Source organism: Bos mutus, chromosome 24, assembly GCF_027580195.1.
Source record: "Bos mutus isolate GX-2022 chromosome 24, NWIPB_WYAK_1.1, whole genome shotgun sequence".
Taxonomy (NCBI): Eukaryota; Metazoa; Chordata; class Mammalia; order Artiodactyla; family Bovidae; genus Bos; species Bos mutus.
The window spans coordinates 33640397-33667563 of record NC_091640.1 but is presented as its reverse complement, the minus strand read 5'-3'; the positions used below and the strand labels follow the sequence as shown (position 1 = coordinate 33667563).

The 27167-nt window shown below is 36.0% G+C and overlaps 1 protein-coding gene across 3 annotated transcripts in view; it reads left to right on the top strand.

Annotated features, from left to right (window-relative positions):
• The first annotated feature begins 635 nt into the window (after window positions 1–635).
• The window catches only part of RBBP8 (RB binding protein 8, endonuclease), an 83118-nt gene continuing 56586 nt past the window's right edge, over window positions 636–27167 (top strand). Inside the window, exons 1-3 of one of the 3 annotated variants that reach the window (XM_070361648.1) lie at window positions 636–793; window positions 17484–17586; window positions 21074–21279. In XM_070361648.1, the coding sequence (XP_070217749.1) occupies window positions 21171–21279 (109 nt within the window). In that variant the 5' untranslated portion in view covers window positions 636–793; window positions 17484–17586; window positions 21074–21170. Of the gene's footprint in view, window positions 794–17483; window positions 17587–17997; window positions 18209–20762; window positions 20782–21073; window positions 21280–27167 lie in introns of those variants that run through there. The other 2 variants (XM_005898881.3, XM_070361649.1) reach the window with 2 other exon arrangements.

Below are 27167 nucleotides of genomic sequence, written 5' to 3'. Positions count from 1 at the left end.
CCCAAGCAAATGTTTGGTCCACCCATATCTTGTTTTCCTCCCTCTAGAAATGCTTCCTTCAAACTCTCAGGGCCACTGCCCTCCTGGGGAATATAAACACCCCCTCAAGGCTGAGCTAGACCAAGTGGACTAGGTGGAAAGGTCAGGCATTATGGATTCTTCTTCATTGTAATCTCTTTCTAGAGGCTTTAGTCCGAAGAGCCTTGAAGTGAATTTTTAAAAAGGATTACCTACCTCTGAGGATGAGATATTCTCAAGTTATCTACAATGAGAGGTTTGTAACAATGGACTGTTGCTGTACCTGACACAGATCTTCCCCTCCCACTGGAACTCTGAATTATTTTGCTGCAGGCTACAACATTCTGAGCAGTATGTTGGGAGTTGTCGGGAGGTGGGGATAACTCACCTGTACGAGCTTAGCAGAGCTGAGCCGCTGCAGCTTGTTGGGCTAGCCTTTGATGCAGACTGGTTGGACGGGTTCTGGATCTACAGAAGAACCGGTCTGACTGGCCTGTTGTGCCAACATATTCTGGTTTGATTCCATGTTCCACAGACGGCAGAAACCTGCCCAGCCAGTTAAATGAAAGGCATATTAGGTTATCCATTGCACACCTTATATAGCTTAGATGCGGCAGAACTCTTCCACACAGCAGTGGTGTCTAGCAAACTCTAGCATGGTCCAGAGAGGTGTCTCCCACTGATTACTGTGGAAGTTCATAGCTTCAGGGAAAGTCCGCAGTGAAACACCTTCTGCTTTTGACCAAGAGCAGAAGCTTTCTAAATAAATTGAAGGGTAAGTTAATATATTTTTTTATCTTTCTCAATTTTCTATGCACTTTTAGAAGGTTAAGAAATTAAGTTTAAGATGATATCTTTTTAACATGGTAATACCTGCATTGTATCTTTTATATAAATTTGCTTATTGTTTTATAGTACTTGCATACATATATTTTCATTGATTTGTTTGAATAAAGATTACTTGCCATATAATATACTTTTCTATACTTTTTTGGTAAGTCATGCATGGCTATGGTCATTAAGAAAGCTCGGTTGAATAATTTTGCTAAATATATTTTGCCTATTAATGTAATGATTCATCTTAAGCCATCTACTCCTTTGATAATATACTATTATGTTTTACAGGCTGTTGCTATATGGTAACATTTTATATGGCAAATCTAATTGTGGATAAAATAATAACTGCCTTTTTAAGGCATTAAAAAAAAAAAAAAACAGTGCTATTCTTCTTGGTGATCCTCAGCACATTAAAAGAACAATTCACAGCAAGTGAGGAGTGCGAAAAACAAAGATTGTGGAATCTGGTAACTGATTAACTATTGGAGCTCAAAAGCACTTGCTGAGCTGAATAGAAAGGAATGAAGACAGGTTTTGTCATGCCTATTAGGTCTGAAAACCTTTTTAGGTTAAAGAATATTTGGATCTTCTTTTAGTATATATTTTAAAATAATTCTTTTACCTCTCTTTTTCACTGATCCAATTAATTTATTTTAGTAATTTGTGTCATTTAAAATGAAAGTTACCAATCCCTTTAGATTTATGTTGACATACCAACCTACTCTTTAGTTATTAGTATTAGATTGAACTGAATGCACACATCTTCTGGGCAATTTAATATAACAGCTGATATATGAACTTTATCGTGGAATTAAAAATTACTTTAAAAAATAGATTTATACTACTTTCCTCTCAAAGACTATCTGCAGATCATCATATGACTCACCTTCAACTGAGCAAGACTGATGCATTCTTTTCATTGTCCCTTTAGAGTCTTCACTTTGTCATTATTTTCAAATTCAAAGGCTATAAGAGTTTCTTCAGGATGATACTAAAGAATTTTTTTTTTAAGTGTTTAAATGTTCAGATGAGATTCAGTTTTTGCAGGGAAACCTTTTAGATGCTTGCCTACTCCAAGGCAATTCTGCATAAAGCTTCTGATATTCAGCTGAATTTATAAAAAGCTATGTAATGTTGAATCTGCAAAAGGAATGTGCTGATTCAGCAAAGCAAAAAATTAATTTTATTCAGCATAAACTGTAGTATGACAATTTTTGAAGACTATGGATCAAAAATTTCAGTTGATTGAATTTTTCTCTTTTAAATTAGTTTTCAGGCTAAATATAGATGTATGTCAATAGTGTATACTTACACTGTTTCTGGTAAATATATTATACCTAGTAACTTAAAATTTTTAAATCTCACTATATTTATAATACAGAGCTTATTCTTTAAAGATAAACTTAATTTGGGATTCCAGCTTATTTACTAGGCATTTTTTATGTTTATGGTTTTGAGGAAAGCTATTTAGGAAGTAGATATATATTTCATATAAAATTTGTGGGTAAAATTTCAAGTCTAATGCTACATGTTGGAGAGGGATCTGCAGTTTTCACTTAATGGAATTTTTAGTTTCAAATATATGATTTCCTATTAAATATGACTTTTATATATTTTCCATAAATTGATTACTTTAAAATATTGATACATTGTGATATTTTGATTAAAATTAAGAATATACAGATTTATCAATCAAATTAGGAATCTGTGTATGCATATATATTTTATATAGCCCTACATTATCTGAGGGCCTAGGTCAAAAACTGTTCTAGTCATTTAATAACCTTTTTACTCTCTAAGTCTAGCTGGGGATGCATTCTTTTATCTTTATTGCTGGCCATACAGTTTCACACAATGGCTCTTGTTGTCAACCATGCTAGCTTTCTTAACACCTATAACCTCCTTCTTTCCTGAATGTATTCATGGGTTTCCTATCAAAAGCCCTTAGAATCATGACATTTCTGAGCTAGAAGGACTCTTTAAGAATGACTGATGAATTCACTTTTTAGTTGAATGAAAAGCCCCAAAATGTAGCTGAATAACATAGTCTAAGGGTAGAGGTGGTACTAGACCATCCCAGCTTCCTGATACCAGCTCAGACTAATATTTTTTCACCACTCTACATTGATTCTTCTGAATACTACATAAAATCTACTCTGTGTTCTAAAAGATTCGTAAAAAGGTAAAAGTGTATAAGTTATGTTAAGGAGTATCTGCTGAACCAAGAAACTCTTTGCTTTTGTATTTTAATCTATTTAATTATTGCCCCTGAACTTTTTTTGGTATAGTGGCCAAATTTATGGGATTGCCATTGGTAAGGAAGATGACTGCCTCTTCAAACCCTAATCTCATAAGGCCATCACAAAATGTTGTATCAAACTGATGAGTATCTCACATTACTCCATCTTTATCCAGATTATTTGTGGATACTGCTGTCATTTTTAAACTTATTATTACTTTATACTGTCTCAACTGTTTATTTTCTTAGTATGTGTATAAGTATATATGTATTTTTTTATTGTTTTAGTCACTCTTACATGGATACAGTTTAGGATTTGCCTAAGAAGGTTGTACTTCTAAAATATGGTTAAAACTGACAAAAACATTTCAAAAAGTAGATGAAGCCCAGGATTACAGGACTCAAAACCCATCTTAGAGATGACAGAACCTGTTACATAAAGGGTGATATCTTAATACAGCGCTTTGTACACAAGCGCTCAAAAATGCTTTAAGTGTTTTTAACTTGAGGAATTCCAAGGTAATAGGACCACAGAAAGCTCGAGAAAAAAAGGCTGAAATTTATCAATTCTGATTCTTCAAGCTAAAAGTTAATTCTTCTAAGCTCTTTATCTTTTCACAGGTAAAATCTTACCAGGGGGATGTTTCTAAATTTGGTAAATTTAGTTCAGTCCAAGTGGACTCTGGAAAAAAATTTGTTTCTTATCTTTATACTCAAGAGAAAAGGTAGTATATTGAAAAACATATGGGTTTTTGGCCCAAACTGAGATGGATTTGAATATTCACTCTACTACAAACTAGTTTACCCTTGGGAATTATTTAATGCTGAGTTCTCTTTTCTCCATCTGTAAATGAAGAAAAGGAAATCATTCTCTAAGAGTAGTTGGAAGACTCAAATGAGATATTGTATGTAAATACCTAGGAGAGTTTCTAGAACATAGTAGGTATAGCAGTCAATATTCTTCCCACTTTTTTAATAGAATATATAATAAATTTCAACAAATAGATTAAGTAAGAGAAGTCAAAGCTTTAACTTAGAATATACATTTTTGTCAGAGATAAAATTTAATCAGCAATCTTGGAAAATATTAAGATTTAATATTTTAATCTTGTTAAATCTAAAAAATTAAAAACCCATATAATTGAACCCAATTAAAGAATCATTTCAAAGACACCTTTGTTAAATGTATTTTGAGAGCAATATACCAATGTGATTAAAGGCTTGGATAATTTTAAAAAATTCAGTCATCCTTACCAAGCTCCTCTGTCCATGGGATTTGCCAGGCAAGAGTACTGGAGTGGGTTGCCATTGCCTTCTCCGTCTACCAAAGGAAGGATGTGACAAAGATAGTGCAAATTATGCCTTACTCGTACCTAGTATCTGTTCTTCAAAGGCATTTTACATCTATTTATATATATCATTTAACACGACATCAGATTAGTTGGCCAAGGATTTCTATGTGTTCTAAGGATTGTGCTTTCTATTACTGATTGAATTATTTCTTCAGGGCTATAGAGTATGTTTTTTCCTCCAAAAGATTCTCTGATGAATTAATTTACTGTAATGTATATTGCATTCCCTTGATAGTAGATAATGATAGGAAGAGTGTGTCCAAAACTGGATGTAAGAAGTAAGATACAATAGGATTCAACAGGTTCTAAAAATAATATTAAATTAGCCACAGATTGATAAACTGATTAGGAAATGGAGCCAATGAACAAAGTTCACTAATGAGATATCTCATCTCATCAGTCAGAAAGGAGTTCAGAATAGTATGATAAAACATTTTAAAAGCTTATCTAATGGAAGTTGGGTCAACTGACACATCTTCCAATGTGTGAAGAAGGAACAGGAAAGAGATTATGACTTGATATTAAAATCAACAAATAGATCCACTTTATAACACAAACTGATCTTACTGGGCCTTTGCAATCAACTTTAACTTCCTGAAAGATGTTTAACTGCTATACAAATAAGCTTTATGGGAACAATATAATTCAAATTTATATCCATGGTAAATGCATTAAACTGAAAAGCTCATGTGTATACCTAAAAACAAAAAAACCACTTCACCAATTTAGCCCACTAACTATACATTCTTACTAAAACTATTACATCCATAAGCAATTTAACCTTATATGACTATTCATTAAATTAGCATTTAATTTCCATTTAGTTTTCATACATTCAAAGTGGATATTACTCTAAACAATTGAAAAGCACACATGTAATTTTTAAATGTTTCTCTATAAATAGTTAATTGGAATAATACAGGACTAACAACCAAACTTGCTATGCATCAAAAACTAACTGGGAATTAGAGAATGGTATAGCTCATTATGTTAAAGACATATGGTTTTAAAAATAATCAGAAAACTATTAACTTAGAAATTATGTATTATTGACAAAGTGGAAATACAACTTACATGGAAAATTTTTTTTCAAAGTTCTGTCTCCTAAGTCTATTCCCTTGAAGGTTCTGCATCTGTCTCTACAATGATTTAAATTAGGAATGAGAAACACTTCCAATGTGAAAATAGTTTAAACTGAATGAATTTCTTGAAATGAATAAATGAATCTTGAAACATTAAGAAATAAGGTTTTGATAACTTTAATAACGTTAAGAAATAATGATTGATAACTTTCTGTAGCTTGCAGTATAATATACATGGACATAGAGCAATATTACAGAGTTCTGTGATGAGGAAAAAATTTACATTTAACATATATAGATTTTCCTCAACTTATGATGATTCGTCAACTTAAGTCTCCATGAATCCACTGTAAACTGAAAATATCACAAGTCAAAAATGCGTTTAGGGACTTCCCTGGTAGTCCCGTGGTTGAGACTCTGCTTCCACTACACAAGTTCAATTCCTGGTTGGGGAACAAAGATCCCTTATGCTACGTGGTGTGGCCAGAAAATAATTAAAAAAAAATTTTTTTTAATGCATTTAATACACCTAACCTACTACACATCATTGCTTAGCCTAGGCTACCTTGAATATGCTCAAAATACTTAAAATAGCCTACAGGTGTGCAAAATCATCTAACACAAAGCCTATTTTATAATAGTGTTGAATATCTTAAATAATTTATTGAATACTGTACTGAAAGAGAAAAACAGAATGTTGGTCTGGGTATGGAATGGTTTAAGTCCACCAACTGTTTACCCTCATGATTACATGGTTGAATAGGAGCTGCGGCTCAAGGCAGCTGCCCAGCATCATAAAGACAACATCATGCTGCATATTGCTAACTCGGGAAAAGATCAAAATTCAGAATTAAAATTATGGCTTATACTGAATGCATATGGTTTTCACAACATTGTAAAGTCAAAAAATCATTAAGGTCAAATCATCTTAAGTCAAGGACCATCCATACAGGTCTACATTTGGAGGTCTTCTAACCGAAAGTAGCTGAAATGCACTCTGAGATAAAAGGATTATTTGCATTTTTGAAAATATTAATATTATGATCAATTTTCAATCATATATTATAATAAGTGTGCACGTGTGCTCAGTCCTCAACTGTGTCCAACTCTTTGAGACCCCACGGACTGTAGCCCATCAGGCTCCTCTGTTCATGGGATTTCCCAGGCAAGAGTAACCGAGTGGGTTCCCATTTCTTTCTTCAGAGGATCTTCCCCACCTAAGGATCGAACTTCCATCTCTTATATCTCCTGCAATGGCCGGTGGATTCTTTACCACTGCACCACCGGGAAGCCCCCCAAATAAGTACTGAATGGTAAATACACATCTACATAGAAGTTCAGTGAGCCCTTATCTTCTGCTCTAGTCACTGTCCAAGAACTCGTTTGACGAAAGTTAAAAGAGATAAATGTTGCTCAGGAACAAGTATGTCTTTTAACTATAATATAGAACCAACCACTGGAACTGACTATTGGCCAGGAACCTGAACCCTGGACCTGGAAACTGGCAATAGGCCATTCAGCACGAAAAGCTGTTCAGTCCATTTCAGCACAACAATACCAACCTCTTTTCCCACAGTTTTACTTGTTAAGATAAATGACATGTCATTCTAGTTCCACCAGTAGGTGTAAATTAAACACATTAGTGTAAATTAAATTCTCAGCAGTTCCTTTGGTACCACAACAAACCACATGTTAATACTAAATGTTAAAACCAGAAGTCAGATGAGGGCTGTCAGGTTTGACCTGACAGGAAACTGCTGGCACTGCCATGACTGGAGCGACCTGGGCCCAAGAGCAGTCCAGATCCATTACAGAATAAATACGGTAAAACTATTTTTTCGTTAGTTTAACAATATATGTTTAACTAATACACTGTACAACTAAAATGGATTGTTTGAGAAATGAGTATAGCAATTTCAAATGGAAAGTGAGGAACTTTAGCCTATTTTTGTCTGATGTATTTGATCCATTCCCACAAAACCTGAGCTGCATGGAAACCTGATCTTCTGTGAGAAAGGTATTTTCTAATAAACTACATTTCATTTCCTGAATTTGGCTGCCAGTTTTTAAAGAGCCAAACAGTCACAGAATGAACAATTAGTATGTACTCTATAAATACTTTTATGTCCAGCATTGATCTGAAGACTGTTGTTTAAGTCTACATTGGTAAAACTGTAAACCTTGCATCCTCAAATAACACTTACTACTATAGTAAAACACAGAATTTTGAATACTACAAGTTTGTCTTGGACTATTTTCAATAGGGTCTGGTTACAAGAACTAATTCATTATAACATTTAATGTGATCCTGGAGCATGGCTCTGAAAAATATGTTAGATGAAGGCTCTAATCAAGTTCATTAAAAATAGAAAACTGAATAGCTAGTTATATGCTCTAATTGAGTAAATACCATATTTGTCTGCATAATGATAGAAACTTAGCTTAGAGAAAATGAGGAAGAAATAGGTACAATTGAAAAAGAAATCTGATTAAAATCATATCCTCTTTTCATTTAATTTGAACTATGTCAGAATAGAATAATTATCTGAATTTTTTAAAAACAACTCTTTCTTAGAAAGTGGTTAAATTAGCTAGTGAACTGAAAAAGGGAAACTAGACTGAAGAAGGCATTGAAACAAGAAAAAGTGGGAACATAAACTGCTGAACAAAGTCCAATAATAGCAGATACTATTTTCAAAAGGAGTTATCAAACGTACTCAGATCTTCACTAAATTAGCTCAGATCACAATCAACTTGATCCCAATGTTCCCTTTCCCAAGAAGCTGAATAGATCATAAATCTCTGTTAAATAAATGATTCCTTACAACAATCAATTTCTGAAATAAATGAATAAATTAGTTTCCCCTTTCCTTACAATTCTGCAGTTGGGCAGTTGTTAAAAACCCCCTAGAGAAGAGAATGGCTATTCACTTCAGTATTCTTGCCTGGAGGATTTCATGGACAGAGGAGTCTGGTGGGCTACAGTCCATGTGGTCTCAAAGAGTCGGTCACGATCGAGTGACTAACACTTTAACACTTAGAATATAACAGAAATAATAATATAATAACTACCTGACTATTTAACTACCTGACTTATTTAAACTTAATCATTTGAATCAAGTAAGATATGTAATACCACTTAATAAATTATTATTTAATCCCTTCTATAGTTATAAATCTCTCACAATTTGCATACCAATTCAACAATTTCACTACAATTACATAACATTAGCAATTGGAAACATCTTTTTGATTAGCTACAGCTCTTAAATTTATCTATTATTAACAGTTTCTTCTAGTATCTAAATACATACATATAACCAGTCAGGCTTCCCTGATGGCTCAGTCAGTAAAGAGTCTGCCTGCAATGTGGCAGACCTGGGTTTGATCCCTGGATTGGGAAAATCCCTTGGAGAAGGGCATGGCAACCCACTCCAGTATTCTTGCCTGGAGAATCCCCATGGACAGAGGAGCCTGGCAGGCTATAGTCCATGGGGTCTTCAAGAGCTGGACAAGACTGAAGCACAGCACAACACGTATAACCATTCAGTCCTTAACAATCCTGTGAAATATCCAAGGTATATATTATGATCGTCATATCACTGATAAACAACTGAGGCACAGATAGGTTAAATTACTTGCTTTAAAGAGGATTATAGTTAAAAATTATAATTCATTCAAAAAACTAGGTGGAGCTGCTGCTGATTTCCCACTATCAACCTATACAAATACATTGCACGTGTGCATGCTAAGTTGCTTCAGTTGTGTCCGACTCTTTGTGACCCTGTGGACTTAGCCCACCAGGCTCCTCTGTCACAGGGATTCTCCAGGCAAGAATACTGGAATGGGTTGCCATGCCTTCCTCCAGAGTATCTTCCCAACCTGTGTCCCTCATATATCTGGCATTGGCAGGCAAATTCTTTACCACTTGCATCACCTGGGAAGCCCACATTAATACATTATGGTACACTTACAGTTTCCACAACTCAGCGATTTTCCATAGCAGAACATTTGCACATGCCTTCTGCCTAGAAAGCCTTCTACCACTCTGTTCCTGATAGGCAAGCTGCTTCAAACTTCTGTGATGTGTTCTCTAAGACGTTTCACAAATAATGTCTCATTTTTACAACAACCCTTTTGGACACAGTAAGAATGAGTATTCTCATTTTCCAGTTGAGGAAGTAAGACTTGACTAGGAATTATACAAATAACCTGAGGCAGGGCCAGAGCATAAATCCTGGTCACCTCTCAGCTCAGGACTCACACAGTAACACAGGCTGGGAATATGGCCATATGCTATCAATGACTGTAGAACAAGGCTACAGCTTTTTGGAGCACTTCCTACTCTGGTCCCTTCTGAGGTTACAACATAATTCAAGGCCCTTCAATCTATTTAGTTTTCAAATAGATTGAAAAATCTTACTACATGAAAAATCTAGCTAGGAAAGCTAGAATAAACACTTTCACTAATTCCATTAGAAATCAATTTATATTCCTCTTTCAAATGTCCATGTCTACTGTAAGCCAAGTGAAAGAACACATGTGCCAAGAAATAAAATTGTTTTTGCAAAACAGTCTTTAAAAACTGAGATAAAAGTGCTTCACTCCTACCCTGACCAAGAGAACCCTGTTTATTTTCCTTTTTCTCAATGAGACTTAAATTGCTATCAAATTTAAAAGTCCTTTTAGTAAACTCATATAATGTAAATCTTTCTGAAGTAAATAGAAAAATGCACTGGAACTGTAAATTAGCATTTAGGTAATAATAATTTCTGAATAATTTTTCAGAAACTTTATTTGGTTATTTTCTCAAAACTATTTTCTAAATTAAAAACAGAAAAGCACAGAGTAAGTTTCATATAGAGTCTATTATTCAAAAATAGCAGAGTGTACTGAAAAGATCATAGATACAGGACTCATGTCCAGAAAACTTGGTTTGGAATCTTGGGTAAACTTATCTACTAGTTTGTACATATAGTACTAGTCACACCACCTAATTTATCAACTTCTCTGAAAAGATGAAAACTGCACCTGTTCTACCTTTATGACATAATTATTTTTAGGTTCAAAAGAGAAGATAAGTAGGAACAGTACTTTGTATTTTTATCATCATAAACTTTTCTTAAATCCATTTTCTAACAGAATTAAATAAACCACTTCTCAACTAATGGGAATTTCAAAGTACTATCAATAAATCAAAAAGTGTAATTCTTTTATGGCTTATATTATCTATATCACAATATTCTTTAAAACAAGTTTAGATAGATCTGTATATAGTTGAGAAGGAAATATTCCTGCCAACAAAGGGTCATTTGAATCTTCCCTTTTTTATTATGCTATATTTCAAATTCCCTAAACCTTCTGACCATTTGACTTATCACTCAAACCAGGATATTTTTTATAGTAAATGGGAGCCCTGTTAATAGCTAAGCCAGAAGAATAGACATTAACCAGAACTGTTGATGGTAAGCCAGGCATACGAGCATTGTATATAAGAAGTGTACTAGATTTGGGAAGAGGAATTCTATCTATTCTAAATAGCCTGCAAAAACAAATTGTCCTAAAGGGTGAGAAGTGAATTAAAACATAATTTAATTTCACTTTTCATTTATAATAGTTCAGATTATAACTTATAAAATTTAAAAGTATTGGCTAAAACTGAAGGTCTCTAAGAGCTGAATTTTGAACATAAAACATTTTTGGAATGGTAACAATCAAAGCTTCCTTAACCTATGACTAACACATGGATTAGGAAAAGGAAAAAGACATTATTTTTTTAAAAGTCTATTTTTCTCAAACATAGTTAGAATAGGGAAAATATGTGGGGGGGGAGTCAGCCAGTGTGTTTGAAGACATATCTGTAATTTGTGAGGCACGAACACATTAAAGGTCACAACTATTTGCCATCAGTGAATAAATTCACCAGTTTACTGATGGAAAAACCATTATTTAAGATGTGAATCATTGTATTTTTAGTGGACAAAGCAATGACTATTAAATGTGCTTGCTCTTGTGAACCTATCAAGGAATGCTTTAATTAATAGACTCCAAGTGTCAGTGATTTGTTCCTACAGTTCATATTATTTTCTACTTACATTACTGTAAATAAATATTGTTCCCACAGCTGCCATCATGGTAGCATTACACACACACACACACACACACATATATACACACATTATATACGTATATATATATTTGTATTTTTATCATCATAAACTTTTCATAAATATATGTATATATATATGTGTGTATAAATTATACATAAATATGTGTGTGTATATATATATCCATACACAGGACAATGTTGTATAGAACGACATCTGCTGAATTAAAATATTAGTTTTTCAAGATTCCGAAAATACAATTCATTTGTATTTTGATCTCTATAGATCACCCTACAGTCTTAGTGATCACTCAAATTCTTTTATCATCTCTGTAGCAGTTGAGCTCTGAGGTTCTTACAAATGTCAGTGTTAAAAAAAGGGTCTAAGGCCTATCCAACAAAATTTCTGGGCTTTATAAATCCATATGCAGAGATATAAAATATTGCCCAAGCAGCCACTATATAGAAACAGATGATCTGGAAGAAAAAGACGCCCCTTTCCTTTGACAATAAATCACTTTGCAGTACCAGATCATAAACATTCTTGATCAGCCCACCATCATTTAAACCTATGCCAATAGGCAAGCACATGGTATACTGTATAAGACTATCAAGTATAAAGAGATAGTTCTGAAATTGGGAAAATTATGTATCTAATAAAACTTTGCCCATTGCTGATGTGAAATGAAGTAGCTAAGTACTTAAAAACACAAACAACTTTAATAGCTTATCATGGGAAATGAAGATGCTCTATGTAGCCATAGTGATAATCAAAATAAATAAAGCTTCTTTACCAAAATAAAGTTGGAAGTTGGCTAGACTAATGAAGCTAATTTTTCTAATTAGAAAGCAATGTATAATCTTTAATGTCTGTTATAAGCACTTTAATGACCACCTAAGACTATCAAAATAAAAACTATGATACTGACATCCTCCATGAATGTTAAATATATCTTTAAAACAATTACAAAACTGTTCAACCTAACTGGAATCTTGGCACCATCCACTCAAATCATTAAACATTTTGGCACTTGGGGCAAGATCACTAATTGATGTATACCCCTACCCCCAAACAACAGTTAATAATTACTGTAAACAACTTTTTAAAAATTAAATCAAGTGTTCATTTAGGTTGACATAAATTTTGACAGTTAACATAATTTTCTATTATGTTAATACTTCTCTCCCCTCTTATCTCTCTTATTATACTTAACCTCATTATTTTTATCTCTGTCTTATTATCTCCTTTGTTTTGCTCTTAAAATAGTTCTGACTCTAGGGATACAGCTCACCCCTAGTATTGTGTGTTCATGTTAGAAGTGCTGGACTTTATTTTAAACAATCATAATGAGTTTAATCACTAAATTTTTTGCCTGGGGATACAGGCCTCAGTGCTGGGAGGGGAGGAGAAGATGAAGTATAGAGAGGGAGAAGAGATGGGAAATGGCCAGCACAAATAGCAGAAATAGACTGTGAATCAGCTCCATCCTGATTCATCAGGTAAACCATAGGACCTCATTTATTCATTATATATGATAGTCTTGGGCTATCCAATATGGTAGCCACTAGCCACATGTGGCTTTGAGCACTTGGAATGTGGCTAACCCAAATTAAATGTCCTATAACAGTAAAAGACACATCAGGTTTTGAAGACTCAAATTAATGAAGAAAATTAATGTAAAAGGTCTCATTCATAATTTGTACATGGATTACATGCTGAAATAATATTTTAGACAAACTAGGTTAAACAAAATATATTAAGTTAATCTCACCTGCTGTATTTTACCTTTTTAAATGTGGCTACTAGAAAATTTTAAATCATATATGTGGCTTTATTAGATAGTACTGTGCTAAGACTGGAGAAGGGATAGGCTACCCACTCCAGTATTCATGGGCTTCTCTGGTGGCTCACTGTGTAAAGAATCCAACTGCAAATCCAACTGCTCACTGTGTAAAGAATCCAACTGCAATGTGGAAGACATGGATTTGATCCTTGGGTTGGGAAGTCTCCCTGGAAGAGGTCATGGCAACCAACTCCTGTATTCTTGCCTGGAGAATCCCCGTGGACAGAGGAGCCTGGCGGGCTATATAAAGAGTCACAAAGAGTCGGACACAACTGAGCAACTAAGCACACACACACACACACACACACACACACAAGACTTTCTGGTAAGAACTAGGAATACTGAGAAGAATAAAGAAAGCACAGTCTCTGCTATCAAAGAACCCCTTGCAGTCTAGTTGGGTAAAAGCTGTAAAAATAATTACAATATAACGGCATTAAATGCAGTGATAAAATACATACAAAGAGGAGTATGGGAGAATGAGGAGGGCTATTAAAGGAAGAGGGTAGGAAGGAGCAGTGATGAGAGACCTTAAGGTGGTCTCCTGGAGCTGCACTGCCTGAGCTAAGTCTTAAAGGCTACGTAGAGATATAAAGTATCTGGGTGGAAGTCATTTCAAGAGAAGAGGGTTATATGAGCCAAGACAAAGAAATAGCAAGGAGCTGGAAGGAGGAATATAAGCAGTCTCCCTAGTTGGAAGGCATCACCGACTCAATGGACGTGAATTTGAGCAAACACCGGGAGATAGTGAAGGACAAGGAAGCCTGGCGAGCTGCAGTCCATGGGGTCATACAAAGTCAGACACAACTTAGCCACTGAACAACAACAACAACAACCTGTTTTAGAGGGAAAGGATGATGTGGTGGTTAGAGGCGCAAGGTTAAGAGGGACTTCTTTGACATTTTTTTAAATTGTCAATTTTTTTATATATTTATTATTTATTTATTTGGTTATGTTGGGTCTTAGTTGCGGCACTTAAGATCTTCAATTCTTGTTGAAGCATGTGGGATCTATTTCCCTGACCAGGGTTTGAACCCAGGCCCCCTGCACTACAAGCATGGAGTCTTAGCCACTGGACCACCAGGGAAGTCCCTGGGATTGAATTTTAATCTTTAGGTAATAGGGAGTTTCTGAAGGGTTTTAAGCAAGGGAGTGCCAAGATCAGAAACAATAGTTGGGTTCTCTGGCAGCTGTGTGGAAACTACATTTAGGAGCAAGACTGGAAGCATGGTCTAGGTAAGAAATATCAGAGCCCAAGCTAGGGCTATAAGAGTGAGGAGGAAAGGAAAGCACTAGTTCAGGACTCTATTTAGAAGATAACATCAGTAGAATACAGTAATCGACCTGTCCTGATTCCATAGAAAGGGAGTTGCTATTATTCTAAAGTGATGGAAAGACCTTGGAATGTCTTAAGCAGGGGAGTGTCAGTTCTGACTTAGGTTTTAAAGAATCATTCTGACTGCTATTGCTGAATACACTGTAAAGGGAAAACAGTGTAAGTAGAAAGATAGTTGTTTTTTTTAAAGGAAGGCTATTGCTGCACAAATGGCTCAGTCGTTAAGAATCCACTTGCAATACAGGTAGGTTCAATCCCTGGGTCAGGAAGATCCCCTGGAGAAGGGCATGGCAACCCACTCCAGTATTCTTGCCTGAGATATCCCATGGACAGAGGTACCTGGCAGGTTATAGTCCTTGGGGTTGCAGAGTCAGACATGAGTTAGCAACTGAGTATGTACTGCTTCAGAAAATGCTTGAGATGATGGTGGAGAGGCCCAGATTGGATACAGACAAGGTGATGAGAAGCAATTGGATTAGGGTTGCAATTTCACTGCAAAATGGTATTGCCTAATTCAGAGTTGAGAAAGGAAAAAGAAAGTTCAGGAAGATCACACTTATAGAGACTAACTGTCTTGTTTAACCAGGAGGTGAAGGTGTTAGCTGAGAATGAGTACTCTGTAGAGGCTTGAGGAAAACAGTGAAGGTTTGGAAGATGGCAAAGGAAACAGAAGGAACTGAATAAAGGCTACCTGAGAGATTAACTGGTGCCCTATATGAGGTCTGAAACCATGTAATTTTAGTGATGTCAGTCTAATCTGTTATGTGATTTTTCCTTCACAACCCTCAACCACCCAGCTATAGGAGTTAAGCAGATTGTAGAATGAATCAACAAAGAGTTTCAGTTGTAAAACGGCTTGAGTTAGATGACTCCAGGGCTTCCCTGATGGCTCAGTGGTAAAGAATCCACCTGTAATGCAGGAAATACAGGTTGCATCCCTGGAAGATCCCCTGGAGGAGGAAATGGCAACCTGCTCCAGTATTCTTGCCTGAGAAATCCCATGGACAGAGGAGCCTGGCAGGCTACAGTCCTTCGGGTTGCAGAGTCAGACATGACTTAGCAACTGAGCATGCATGCAGATGACTTCAAAATCTACAGTTTCAAAAGTGTACACGTCTAAGAATCCTAGAGTTGTTAGTGCATGATTTTTCTTATTTCGATTAAATGTACATATATGATTTAACCACGTTCAGTTCAGTTCAGTCGCTCAGTCGTGTCCGACTCTTTTCGACCCCTTTACACACTTTAAAAATCAAGCATCCTAAGGGCCTCTAATAGATTATACATATGCTAAGTCACTTCAGTCGTGTCCGACTCTGTGTGACCCCATAGACGGCAGCCCACCAGGTTCCCCTGTCCCTGGAATTCTCCAGGCAAGAACACTGGAGTGGGTTGCCATTTCCTTCTCCAATGCATGAAAGTGAAAAGTGAAAGTGAAGTCGCTCAGTCGTATCGGACTCTTAGCGACCCATGGACTGCAGCCCACCAGGGTCCTCCATCCATGGGATTTTCCAGGCAAGAGTAGGACGTTAAACTCCCAGACCTCAAGAGGGCAGTGCTGGGCGTGAGGTCGCTAGAATCCTAATTTCTGTTGCTCTGGGTAGAAGCAGTCTGATCGGTTCATTTCCCAGGTACCCAATAAGCTTGGAAAACATTGTTCTAAGCCATAAAATTTGTGAAACGCAAATAACTACAAAGAGTTCAAGTATGTGCTTCCCTGTTAAAGAAGTTTTCTCAGAGATCTTCAGGATTTCGTAATTTATTCCACCATGCGGGTCTTAAAGCTCCTTATTGGAGGCAAAAATCTAGAGTATGCCCACTGTTTCCACCGGTAAAGTGATTATCCTAAAATTCCATAATGAGAATCTAAGGATTTTGAATGGATTCAAAGATACTCTCTGCTTAAATAAAAAGAGGAATCCCTCAACGGATGCCCAATTCATCCATATTTACACGGAGGTTGCCTCTCTGGCAGGTACTGAGTTAGTTTCTGGTGATTAAAAAAAAAGTGAACAGGATGTGGTTTTGATCTTAGGAAGCTTAAGAGTCTGGTGGAGAGACAGAATTAAATAATGAAAACTGTAATAAGTGTCAGTAGTACAGGGTGCTGTAAGAGGATCTAATCAAAAAGATTAAAACAAGATAAAATTTGGAAATGAATGAGAATTGCTTTAACAGGGTAATGAATGTTCAGCAGCCCCAACAGCATTTGCTAGCATGGTACAGAAACGTCCTGTTATGCTCACTTGCAAGGAGTAAACTGCGATATTCATCCCTTATGACTGGGAAAGAATGGGAAAATTACCTTTACATTTTATACCTATGATTTCCTAAATACAACTTTTTTTTTTTTAACAACTTAACTTTTTTAAGTTTATTATGTTATCCTCTGTGTTCCTCCCAGGTCTTTTAAGTATTAAAGTATTTAACTAGTTTAAAAGATATTGTGATTCTTGTCTATTCTGCTTATTTTCTTCATCTTTATTTTTAGAATTTCTGATACTAAAAACGCTTCTTTTGGAAACCAAAATAAATAGGAAAACATACTAACAATTTCAATGTTTACAAACAAGCACCGACAGAAAACGTCGACTTAAAAAGATTATCTAACAGCATGTTCATGTTGTTCCAATAAACAATGAGGAACTTCTGATTCCGTCTCATTCCAGGTTCGTCAGAAACCGTTTTGAACCTGAGCATAATATACACAGCGTTTATTTTGCTACACGGCCTCGCCACCCAGTCCTGTCACGTCGCATCACTAGACTGTAGGTAAGAGCTACGTGGCGGAGAGCGACGTTAGACTGATACGTGTCCCTTAACCCGCAATTATCTTTAACTTTCCATTTGGTACAGACCACTCAAACATGCTTTCCCAGAAACGGACTTAATTCCGACATATCTGAATCTGCCTCAGGAGAACTCGAAGCTCCGCAGTCAGAACAGCGTGAGCTTTCTCCGGGGAATCTCAAAACCGCTGTGGCGGCCGCCAGCTCTCGGAGCCCCTTCCGACCGCTCGGAGGCGGCGCCCCACCTCGCCAGTCACCGCCCACCGTGGTGGAACTGCTCGCCGACCCGCTCCCAACTTGGGAGCTACGCCTCACACCGCCAAGAGAGGAGGAGGAAGGGGCGTGACGTCGCGGGAACTCCCACGCGACGTTGCGTGACGTCACGCGAGGCCCGGGCGGGGCGAGCGGGGTTGGCAGCCCTCGGGCCCTCCCCCAGCCCGGGAAAGCGCGGGCTGCCCCGAGGGGGCGGCTTGGCCGCCGCCAGTTTGGTAGGTTAGTCAGGGAGCGAGGAGAAAAGCAAACGGCCGTCTCAGACTTTCCAGTCTCAGAGCGTGTCTGCTTCCCAGCTGGGGGCTTCGGAGAATCTCGAGACCTTCTTGTAAGCTGTGAGTAGAAGGAATCCCTTTCCCCCGACCCAGAGCGCTGGGTCCTAGCGACTACTTCCGGTCCGCAGTTGCGGTCTGACCGAAGGCGTTTGGCCCCGGGGTGAGGATGGTTGTTTGGTCATCGGTCTGAGTCGAGGAGCGGGCTGGGGCAGGCCTAAACTCAGGGGAGGTGGACCTGAGCGCTGACGGGATACCGCTCGGTGCAGTTCTGGGTCTCCTCACCAGCTGAGAGCTTGGCTGCCGGCGCCGAGCCCCCCCGCGCATGCGTGGACCTGCGCCCGGGGTGGCCTCGCGCGGTCTCGGCGCCAGTCCTGTGGATCGCTTAAGTGAGGGCGGCCCACCAGCCCTTCGAGCCGCGGGAGAAGCGGCTGATGGCAAAGGGTGCTGGGATGGGAGACTCTGGATCTCTGCTCTGCCCGCGAGAGGACGACTCAGAGTCCCTGTTCAATGTGTTCAGAACCCTTGTGTGACCCGAGGTGCCGCTCTTAGCTCACCTGTGTAAGCATATGCGTGGTGTGACAGGAAAGAAATCTCTTGAGCACGTTCAGTGTTGTGATTTATGATTTACACTGCAGCAGGATGCATAGAAATGTGTTAAATGATTGCCGACCATTCAGCCCAGAATGCAGCTTGAGAGGAAAGATGCACATTTCTGAGAAATTGAAGGGCAACGTCGTGCCAATAAATAACGGTTCAGTATCAAAAGAGATGCCAGCAATAAGTGCTAAGCTTGCAAACTAGAGTGGAGAGGGTTTTGTGATCCAGACTTTGCAAGTTTAGTATTGATACATTGTTATGTGCGGGGCAAAAAAAAAAAAAAAAACCAACCTTTTTACTGTCTCTGAAGATAGATATATTTATTAAAGGAAGTTTTATTTTACACTATTGGCTTTAAACCATTTAATACTAAAATATACAATTTTAAACTGTTCATTAAAGTAACAAATATTGATTTGAACTTTTTGATTAATATAGGTAATTAACTTACTTTTTTTTTTTTTTGGCTTCTTAAAAGTATTTTGGAGTTCACTGACATCACAAGTTGAGTTCCAGCCTTGATGTAGCCTCGTAGTGTGACCTTGGGCAAGTCATTTAATCTCTTAAGCCTGTTTTCTTCAGCTCTAAAATGAAATTAGTAATAGTGGCTGTTTCATGCAGTTGCTCTGACGATTAAATTAAAAGAGAATAGAAAATGGCACACTCCATGGTATATGCTGCTGCTGCTGCTGCTGCTAAGTCGCTTCAGTCGTGTCCGACTCTGTGCGACCCCATAGACGGCAGCCCACCAGGCTCCCCCGTCCCTGGGATTCTCCAGGCAAGAACACTGGAGTGGGTTGCCATTTCCTTCTCCAATGGTATATAGTGAACACTTAATAAATGGTGGCTTATATTGATGATAGAAGAGACCCATTGCTTTATCTTTTAGAACAGGCCTCTTTGAAGATAAAGCTGTATTAATTCAATGGACCCACTTTTAAAAACTTTATTGTATAAATAATATAGTAATGCATTACTATATTATATACTTAATATGATGTATATTATGTAAATAATAATTTACACTTATTATTAGAAAACTAGACTAGAAAAACACTAGAATTATGAAACCTTCATATACCTATCTGGTTGCCCAGCTTCAATAATTGTGATAGTTCAACCCTTCTTGATTTATCTGTCCACCCAACATTTACTTATTTTCGCTGGAGTATTTTAATGCAAGTCCCAGTGAATCTTCAGTTTACCTATAGAGACTACATTATTTATCACTTTAATAGATAAAGAAAGGGCTTTCTTTTTATCATACAAGAAAATTAAAAAATTCTTAACATTATCTAAAATCTAGTACTTGTTCAGTTTTCACTATTTTTAAAAAGTGTAGTCACGATTTTGGAAAGCCTTAATGTATTTTTATTTCTTTAGTGCTTTATAGTTCACCAAGTGACTCTGCACATATATTGCTCCCTTTGGAAATGGCCATTGCTTATCTTAGCCTCTTCATCAGAGACCTCAAGAAATAGCAAGAGACACTTAAATCTATTTGGGCACTTGTTAGCAATGGTAAGGCATTGGCTAAGGAGCGAGATGTGAGGTTTAGTAGACTTGTTAATCATTTAATTTTTTTTTAGTAGTAACTAGTTAATGGTTTCAATTTAAGAACACATATTAAAATATTTATTAATTCACTTGAACTTCCTAATAATAGCCTTTTGCTTCCTTCAGGGGTTACACAAGTAATGATCATTCACCTTTACTCTGAGAGGCACGAAATAACTTTTCCCTAGTTGCTTTATTATTGTTTCTGTCTCCATAGATCTTTGCTGTGTTTCTTGCTCACGGATTTCTCTTATGAAAAAGCTGTTCAGATACTTGTGTTATGTCAATCATCTTTCTTGCTCTTTTACAGTGTGCGTGTATGTCTAGATGTGAATGCCTAAGTCAAGAATACTTCAGAATGCTTTCCAGTTTTTGGTTCAAAATGTTGTATTCCATATCAGCTCAGAAGTTTAAAAAGCAATAAATTCTTTAAGAATGGTGAATTGGTTCTGACCATGAATGATTATAAACCTCTCTATGTAAGAGTCCTTTCAATATAACACAATGTAGGTAATCACTTCCTTTTTGACAGAATAAGAAAAAATTCACCTGAAAAAAATTTGCGTGATTTAAGGCCAGATAACTGAAATTGGGACTTTTCTTTCCATAATCATCTTTTTTTCCTAACTTCTGCACCTCAAATTCTAAAGTGATTGATCATAGGTTAAGAAGGAAAACTTGAGTATAGCTGGCTGGGCTTGAAGTCATCCTGGTTTCAAATTACATAAAGATAAATGTAGAATTCATTTACCTTGTAATCTGTTGTTTCAGGTATTTCAACTGGCCAAAGGCAACTTCAGACGTATATAATGTAACAGAAAAGTTCAGGAAACATTAACCAATAGAAGCGTGGAGCGTATTAAGCAAGATGAACCTCTCAGGAAGCAGTTGTGGAAGCCCTAGTTCTGCAGATGTATCTAATGATTTCAAGGATCTTTGGACAAAATTGAAGGAGTATCATGATAAGGAAGTACAAGGTAATTTTTTTCTTAAATACCTATAGCATTATTCTGCTGAGACATAGTAGTAATAACTAGTCTGTGCGACAGTTCAAAGATCTCCTTCTTAAGGGACCTTTACTGTTCTAATTTTGGGGGATTCATATTTATGGTTGAGTTGTTGCTTTTTGACTACAGACAACTACCATAGGATGTAGCTCTTGCGCAACTTGTAGTTACTTGTGTTAATGTGTATGGTGTGGTGGAAGGGGCATAGAAATGGTTGATTGAAGATCTGGATTTGAATTCTGATTTCATTTATCTACATGCTCTGTGATCTCAGCCAAGTTATATAACCGCTACAGTTAATTTTCTTCTGTGAATTTATTTACAGGATTTTTTTATATACTTCTTAAGTTCAACAAACCTTGAGAATTTGTTTCTCAGTGCTTGGGTTTGCCACCAAGCCCTGTGATCCAAAAATAAATAGCAGTTTGCCTTCAGAGAGTCTGCATTTTGGTAGAGATAAAGTCATGTTAACAGATAATTACAGTGTAATAAGAACTAAAATATTTATATGAAATGTAGTGAGCATACAGACGATTGAGCTGTTGTGGTTGGATAAGTATATAAATATTACATGTGATTGTGAAAATGTACTATGAAAGCTGATCTCAAGTTGGATATTAAACCTTAGTATACCTATCTAATTCTGTGACTTTAATGTAATACATTTGTCCCATGTGTGGAAATGCTTTGTTTTACATGTATTTCTTGATTATGTGTTGCCACCATAGGTTTGCTAATACAGTGCTTTGTAAGTCACATAGCTTTTTCTTTTTTTAATTGAAGTATATTTAATTTACAATTGTGTTGGTTTTAAGTGTACAGCATAGTGATTCAGTTATACGTAAATATGTATTCTAGGTTTATAGTTTATTATAAAATGTTAGTCACCTGTGCTACACAGTAGGTCCTTGTTGTTTACCTGTTTATAGTATATAATGTGTATATGTTAATCCCGAACTGTTAATTTATCTCACCCCATCCATCCCCTTTGGTAACCATAAGGTTGGTATTTGTGTCTTTGACTCTATTTCTGTTTTGTATTTGTATCATTTTTTTTAGATTCCACGTATAAGTGATATATTTGTCTTTCTCTGACTTATTTCACTTAATATGGTACTCTCTAGGTCCATCCACGTTGCTGCATGGCACTGTTTCATTCCTTTTTTATTACTGAGTAATATTCCATTGTATATCTGTACCACATCTTCTTTAACCATTCATCTGTCAGTGAACACTAGATGCTTCCATATCTTGAGTATTGTAAATAGTGCTGCTGTGAACATTGGGATGTATGTATCTTTTCAAATTAGTTTTCTCCTGATGTGTGCCCAGGAGTTGGATTGCAGGATCATATGGTAACTCTTTTTTTAGCTTTTTAAGAAAACTCCATATTCTTTTTATTTCCCTAATGATTAGTAATGTTGTTTTTTCATGCTTATTGGCTATATTATCTTTTCCTGTTTATTGGCTATTTGTGTACATTTGAAGAAATGTCTGCTCAAATTCTTTGCCTATTTTTAATCAGATTGGTTTTTGTGGCAGTTGAGTTGTAGAAGTTCTTTGTATATTTTGGATATTAATCTCTTATCTGATACATGCTTGCAAGTATTTCCTGCCATTCTGTGAGTTGCTTCTTCACTCTGTCAATTGTGTCCTTTGATGCATAGAAGTTTTAAATTTTGGTAGAGTCTAAATTATCTACTTTTTTCATTTGTTGCCTATACTTCTCTTTTGTTCCAAGAAATCATTGCCAAATTCATTGCCATTAAGCTTTTCCCTTGTGTTTTCTTTTAAGAGTTTTACAGTTTTAGCTTTTATGTCTAGGTCCGTGATCCATTTGAGTTAAAGTTTGTATTTAGTGTAATGTAAGAGTCTAACTTCCTTCTTTTGCTTGTGAATATTTCACTTGCCCAGCACCATGTGTTGAAAAGACTGTCCTTTCCTCTTTGAATGGTCTTGGAACCCTTCTCAAAAACCATTTCATCATATCTGCAAGAGTTTATTTCTGGGCTCTATTCTAATTGGTCTATATGTCTGTCCTTATGCCAGTACCACATTGTTCTGATTATTGTAGCTTTTTATTTTGTTTTGAAGTCAAGAAATATGTGGTGTCCAGTGTTGTTCTTTTTCAAGATTGTTGTGGTTATTTGGAGTCCCTTGAGATTTCATACGAATTTTAGGACAGATTTTTCTAGTTCTGCAAAAAATATCATTGGGATTTCAATACAGATTACATTGTATCTATAGATCACATTGAGTAGTGTTGACATCTAAACAGTGTTGTCTTCTGTTCCATGAACATAAGATGTCTTAACTTTTAAAAATTTCTTCCAGCAATGTTTTGTAGTTTTCATCATACAAGTCTCATCTCCTTAGTTAAGCCTATTCCTTAATTTTGTATTGGATGCTTTTGGATGCTACCATAAATGGAATTTTCTTGATTCCCTTTTCAGATTGCTCATTGTTAATATAAAGAAACACCACTGATTTTTGTGTGTTGACTTTGTATCATACAACTTTACTGAAACTATTTCTTAATTGTAGTTTTTAAATTCGTGGCTGAGATAAACATTAAAAACTCTTTAATTTTATTATGAAAGGTTGGAGTTTCAATACATCTCCCAGTTCACTTGCATACTTTACTGCTCTGTTATGCTCATTCTTTGATAAATTATTCTGATCTGTTTCCTTTAAAGCTCTCTTTCAGCATATTAGGATTACCGATGTAGTCTAGGTACATTAGTGTTCATTTAGAAATCCGGGTATCAGTGGAGTTATTCTTGTTTTACTGTGTTTTTAATTATTATTAAACTTTTTTTCTAAAATTGTCAAAGTACAAAATAAACAGTAAAAATTTATCCCTCTCCTCCCCACACACTAAAGGTAACCACTTTTTATTACCTTTTGTGTTGTTTTCTATTTTTTTTTAATTTGAATTTTAAGACTAATTTTAGGAAATATTACCCACTTACAGAAGTAAAGAAAATTGTATAAAGAACTCCTACTTACCCATCACTCAGCTTCAGCCAACATGGCCAGTCTTTACCCATATTCCATTTGCATCTTTATCCCTCTTCCACTCAATTATTTTGAAGTTTCTGACATAATTTCATATATAAACATTTTAGTATATTCCAGGAGTCTTTTTTAACCAGAAAATGCCACTATCACATTAAATAAATTCTTTAATGTCATCTCATACCTATTAGGTGGTCATGTTCAACTTTACTCAGGTACCTAAAATGTCTGTTTATAGTTAGTTTGTTCTAATCTGTATCTAAAACATGTCTCCATGTTGTATTTTATTAACATATCTACTGAAAAGTGTAGTTTTAATTTATATTTCCCTTATAAGTGAAATTAAGCATCTTTGCTTATGTTTGAGGGTGGTTTGCATTTCTTTTTAAGAACTGTTTATATACCTGATTATTGGCTTGTTGGCCTCTTGCCTATCAATTGATAGGAGCTGTTTATATCTGAGGCATGGTATTGACTTCAAATATTTAAAAATTTAGAAATTCAAATTTGTTGTTAATGATAAAGATATGATTTTAAAGTGATTATGCTTATGGTCATATGTCCAGGGACAAATATGAGTATTTTACATTAATTCTACTCTTCACTTGACTACACTATTTCCCCCCAGAAAATATAGTGTGAAACATTGAGGAAGGATTCTGAATTTTAGTACTGACTTGCTGTTCATTCAGTGAGTAGTTACTGAATTATATACTGGGAATCATAGCAGTTGCTGACAATATAGCCATGAAGAAGATACAGTGGGTTTGGGGAGCATTGTATTCATCTCTCCTTAGGAAAATACTAATACAGTATAATTATATAACAAAGTGATAACAAAAATAAGCCAAATATAAGATAGTCTGTCTTGGTTACAGATAATAACAATATAATCAGCTGCATGAGCTTTTAAATCTACAAAGGAATAATAACATCTCCCAACTTCTGTTGAAGACCAGCCTTATCTTCCTCTTGGTTTATTATACTGTGACCCCACCATGCAAGTTTACCTGTAGGAACAACTTGAAGTTTAAGCTATTATGGGAGCAATACACTATATAAAAGCTTATTCTTTGTGACCTGGAGGTAAAACAAACATAGTATCTCCAAATGATTTAAATAGGACCAGACGTACTTGAGTTTTTATTAAACATTTGATAGAGAATTAGCATTATGCCATCTTCAAGCATAAGGCTAAATTCTTTATCCTTCAAATAATTACTTTCTGGTGTATAACTGCTTTTTAAGATCATTAAAATTTTATTATACAGAGTCCAGATCTTACTCATCTTTCTACTTGCATTTCCATAGGTAAAAGTGCTTGGCACGTGGTAAGAAATTAGTAACTGGTATCTGAATGAATTGCATAGTTTATATCTGCATCAGTGGAGCATTTTCTTGAACATAAGTTTTCAAAATCCCATAAGAGAATTCCTTGGCAGTCCAGTGGTTGGGACTCAGAGCTTTCACTGCCGTGGCCTGGGTTTAGTCCCTGGTCAGGGAACTAAGATTCCACAAGCCTGTGGCATGGCCAAAAAAAATTTCCATAAGATATGAAAATATCAAAATTTTTTGTCTCTGAAACCCTAAATACTACTCATTTACTTTAAATTTTTTATTTTTCGGTGATACTGTAAAAGCATCATTTTATAAGAATGACAGTTGTCTATTCTTTTCTAGTTTTAAGAGAAATGCATGTAGCTTATTGTATTGTTGTGATCCATGTACATACTGTTTTATGTGTGACTTATTTTTGTTGTTATTATTAACCAAACTGCTTGTTTTTCATGTGGCACATAATCATCATCATTTTAGAATTTTTATGCATACCCATTTAAAACTGGGACAGTTTTATTTTTTAGGCTCATAACAGGGATAAAATATTTGTTAGATTTCTTCATGTTTCTTGGTGTTTCAGATTCTTCAGGAAACTCTATTAATATCTGTGCTTTATGAATTTGATATACATGATATATCAAACATATCTAACACTGGATATATGTTTGAGTTGAGAGAAGATAAATTCTGGCATATTTTAATATACTGATTAGGCAACTTTTACCAATTTCGAGATTACTTACGGATTCTTAAAGATTTTAAATGATCGAGCACTATTTTTAAAAAATTAGTATTTGGGCTTCCCTGGTGGCTCAGATGGCAAAGAATACACCTGCAATGTGGGAGACCTGGGTTCGATCCCTGGGTTGGGAAGATCCCCTGGAAAGGGCATGGCAACCCATTCCAGTATTCTTGTCTGGAGAATCCCATGGACAGAGGACCCTGGCAGGCTGCTGTCCATGGGGTCACAAAGAGTCAGACACGACTGAGTGACTAAGCACACATATGTTATTTAAAAATATTTTGGTGGGGCCTGGCAAATTTGCTGAAGGGAAGACTCTTGACAGTCCCTTGTCAATGTGTTCCACATCATTCTGTGTAAAATCAGTTCCTGTGACTCTTACTATAAGATCAAAGACATGCCTGAAGGATACTTTATTTTTTTGTTTGAAAGTAGAGGATCCATTTGGAGAAACCCAGTGTAAGAGGCCACTTGAAAGACATCAAACATGGACTTGTCCAGACTTCGCAGGTTTTAAAGTATATACAGGAATCAAAATTGACTCATTACTTCTAAAACTTCATGTCCAGGTTAAAAAAAATGGAAAAGTTATTAATGTAATACTTGAGTTACATAATTTTTCTTAGATATGCATACAAACTTAAATACATTTGAATTCATTTGAATGCAGGGGTTTGGGGGGTTTTTTTCATGTTTTAAAATCCCTGTCAGTATCTGGTTTATTATTTTAAAAGCACAAGTTATAAGATGAAATTTAGAA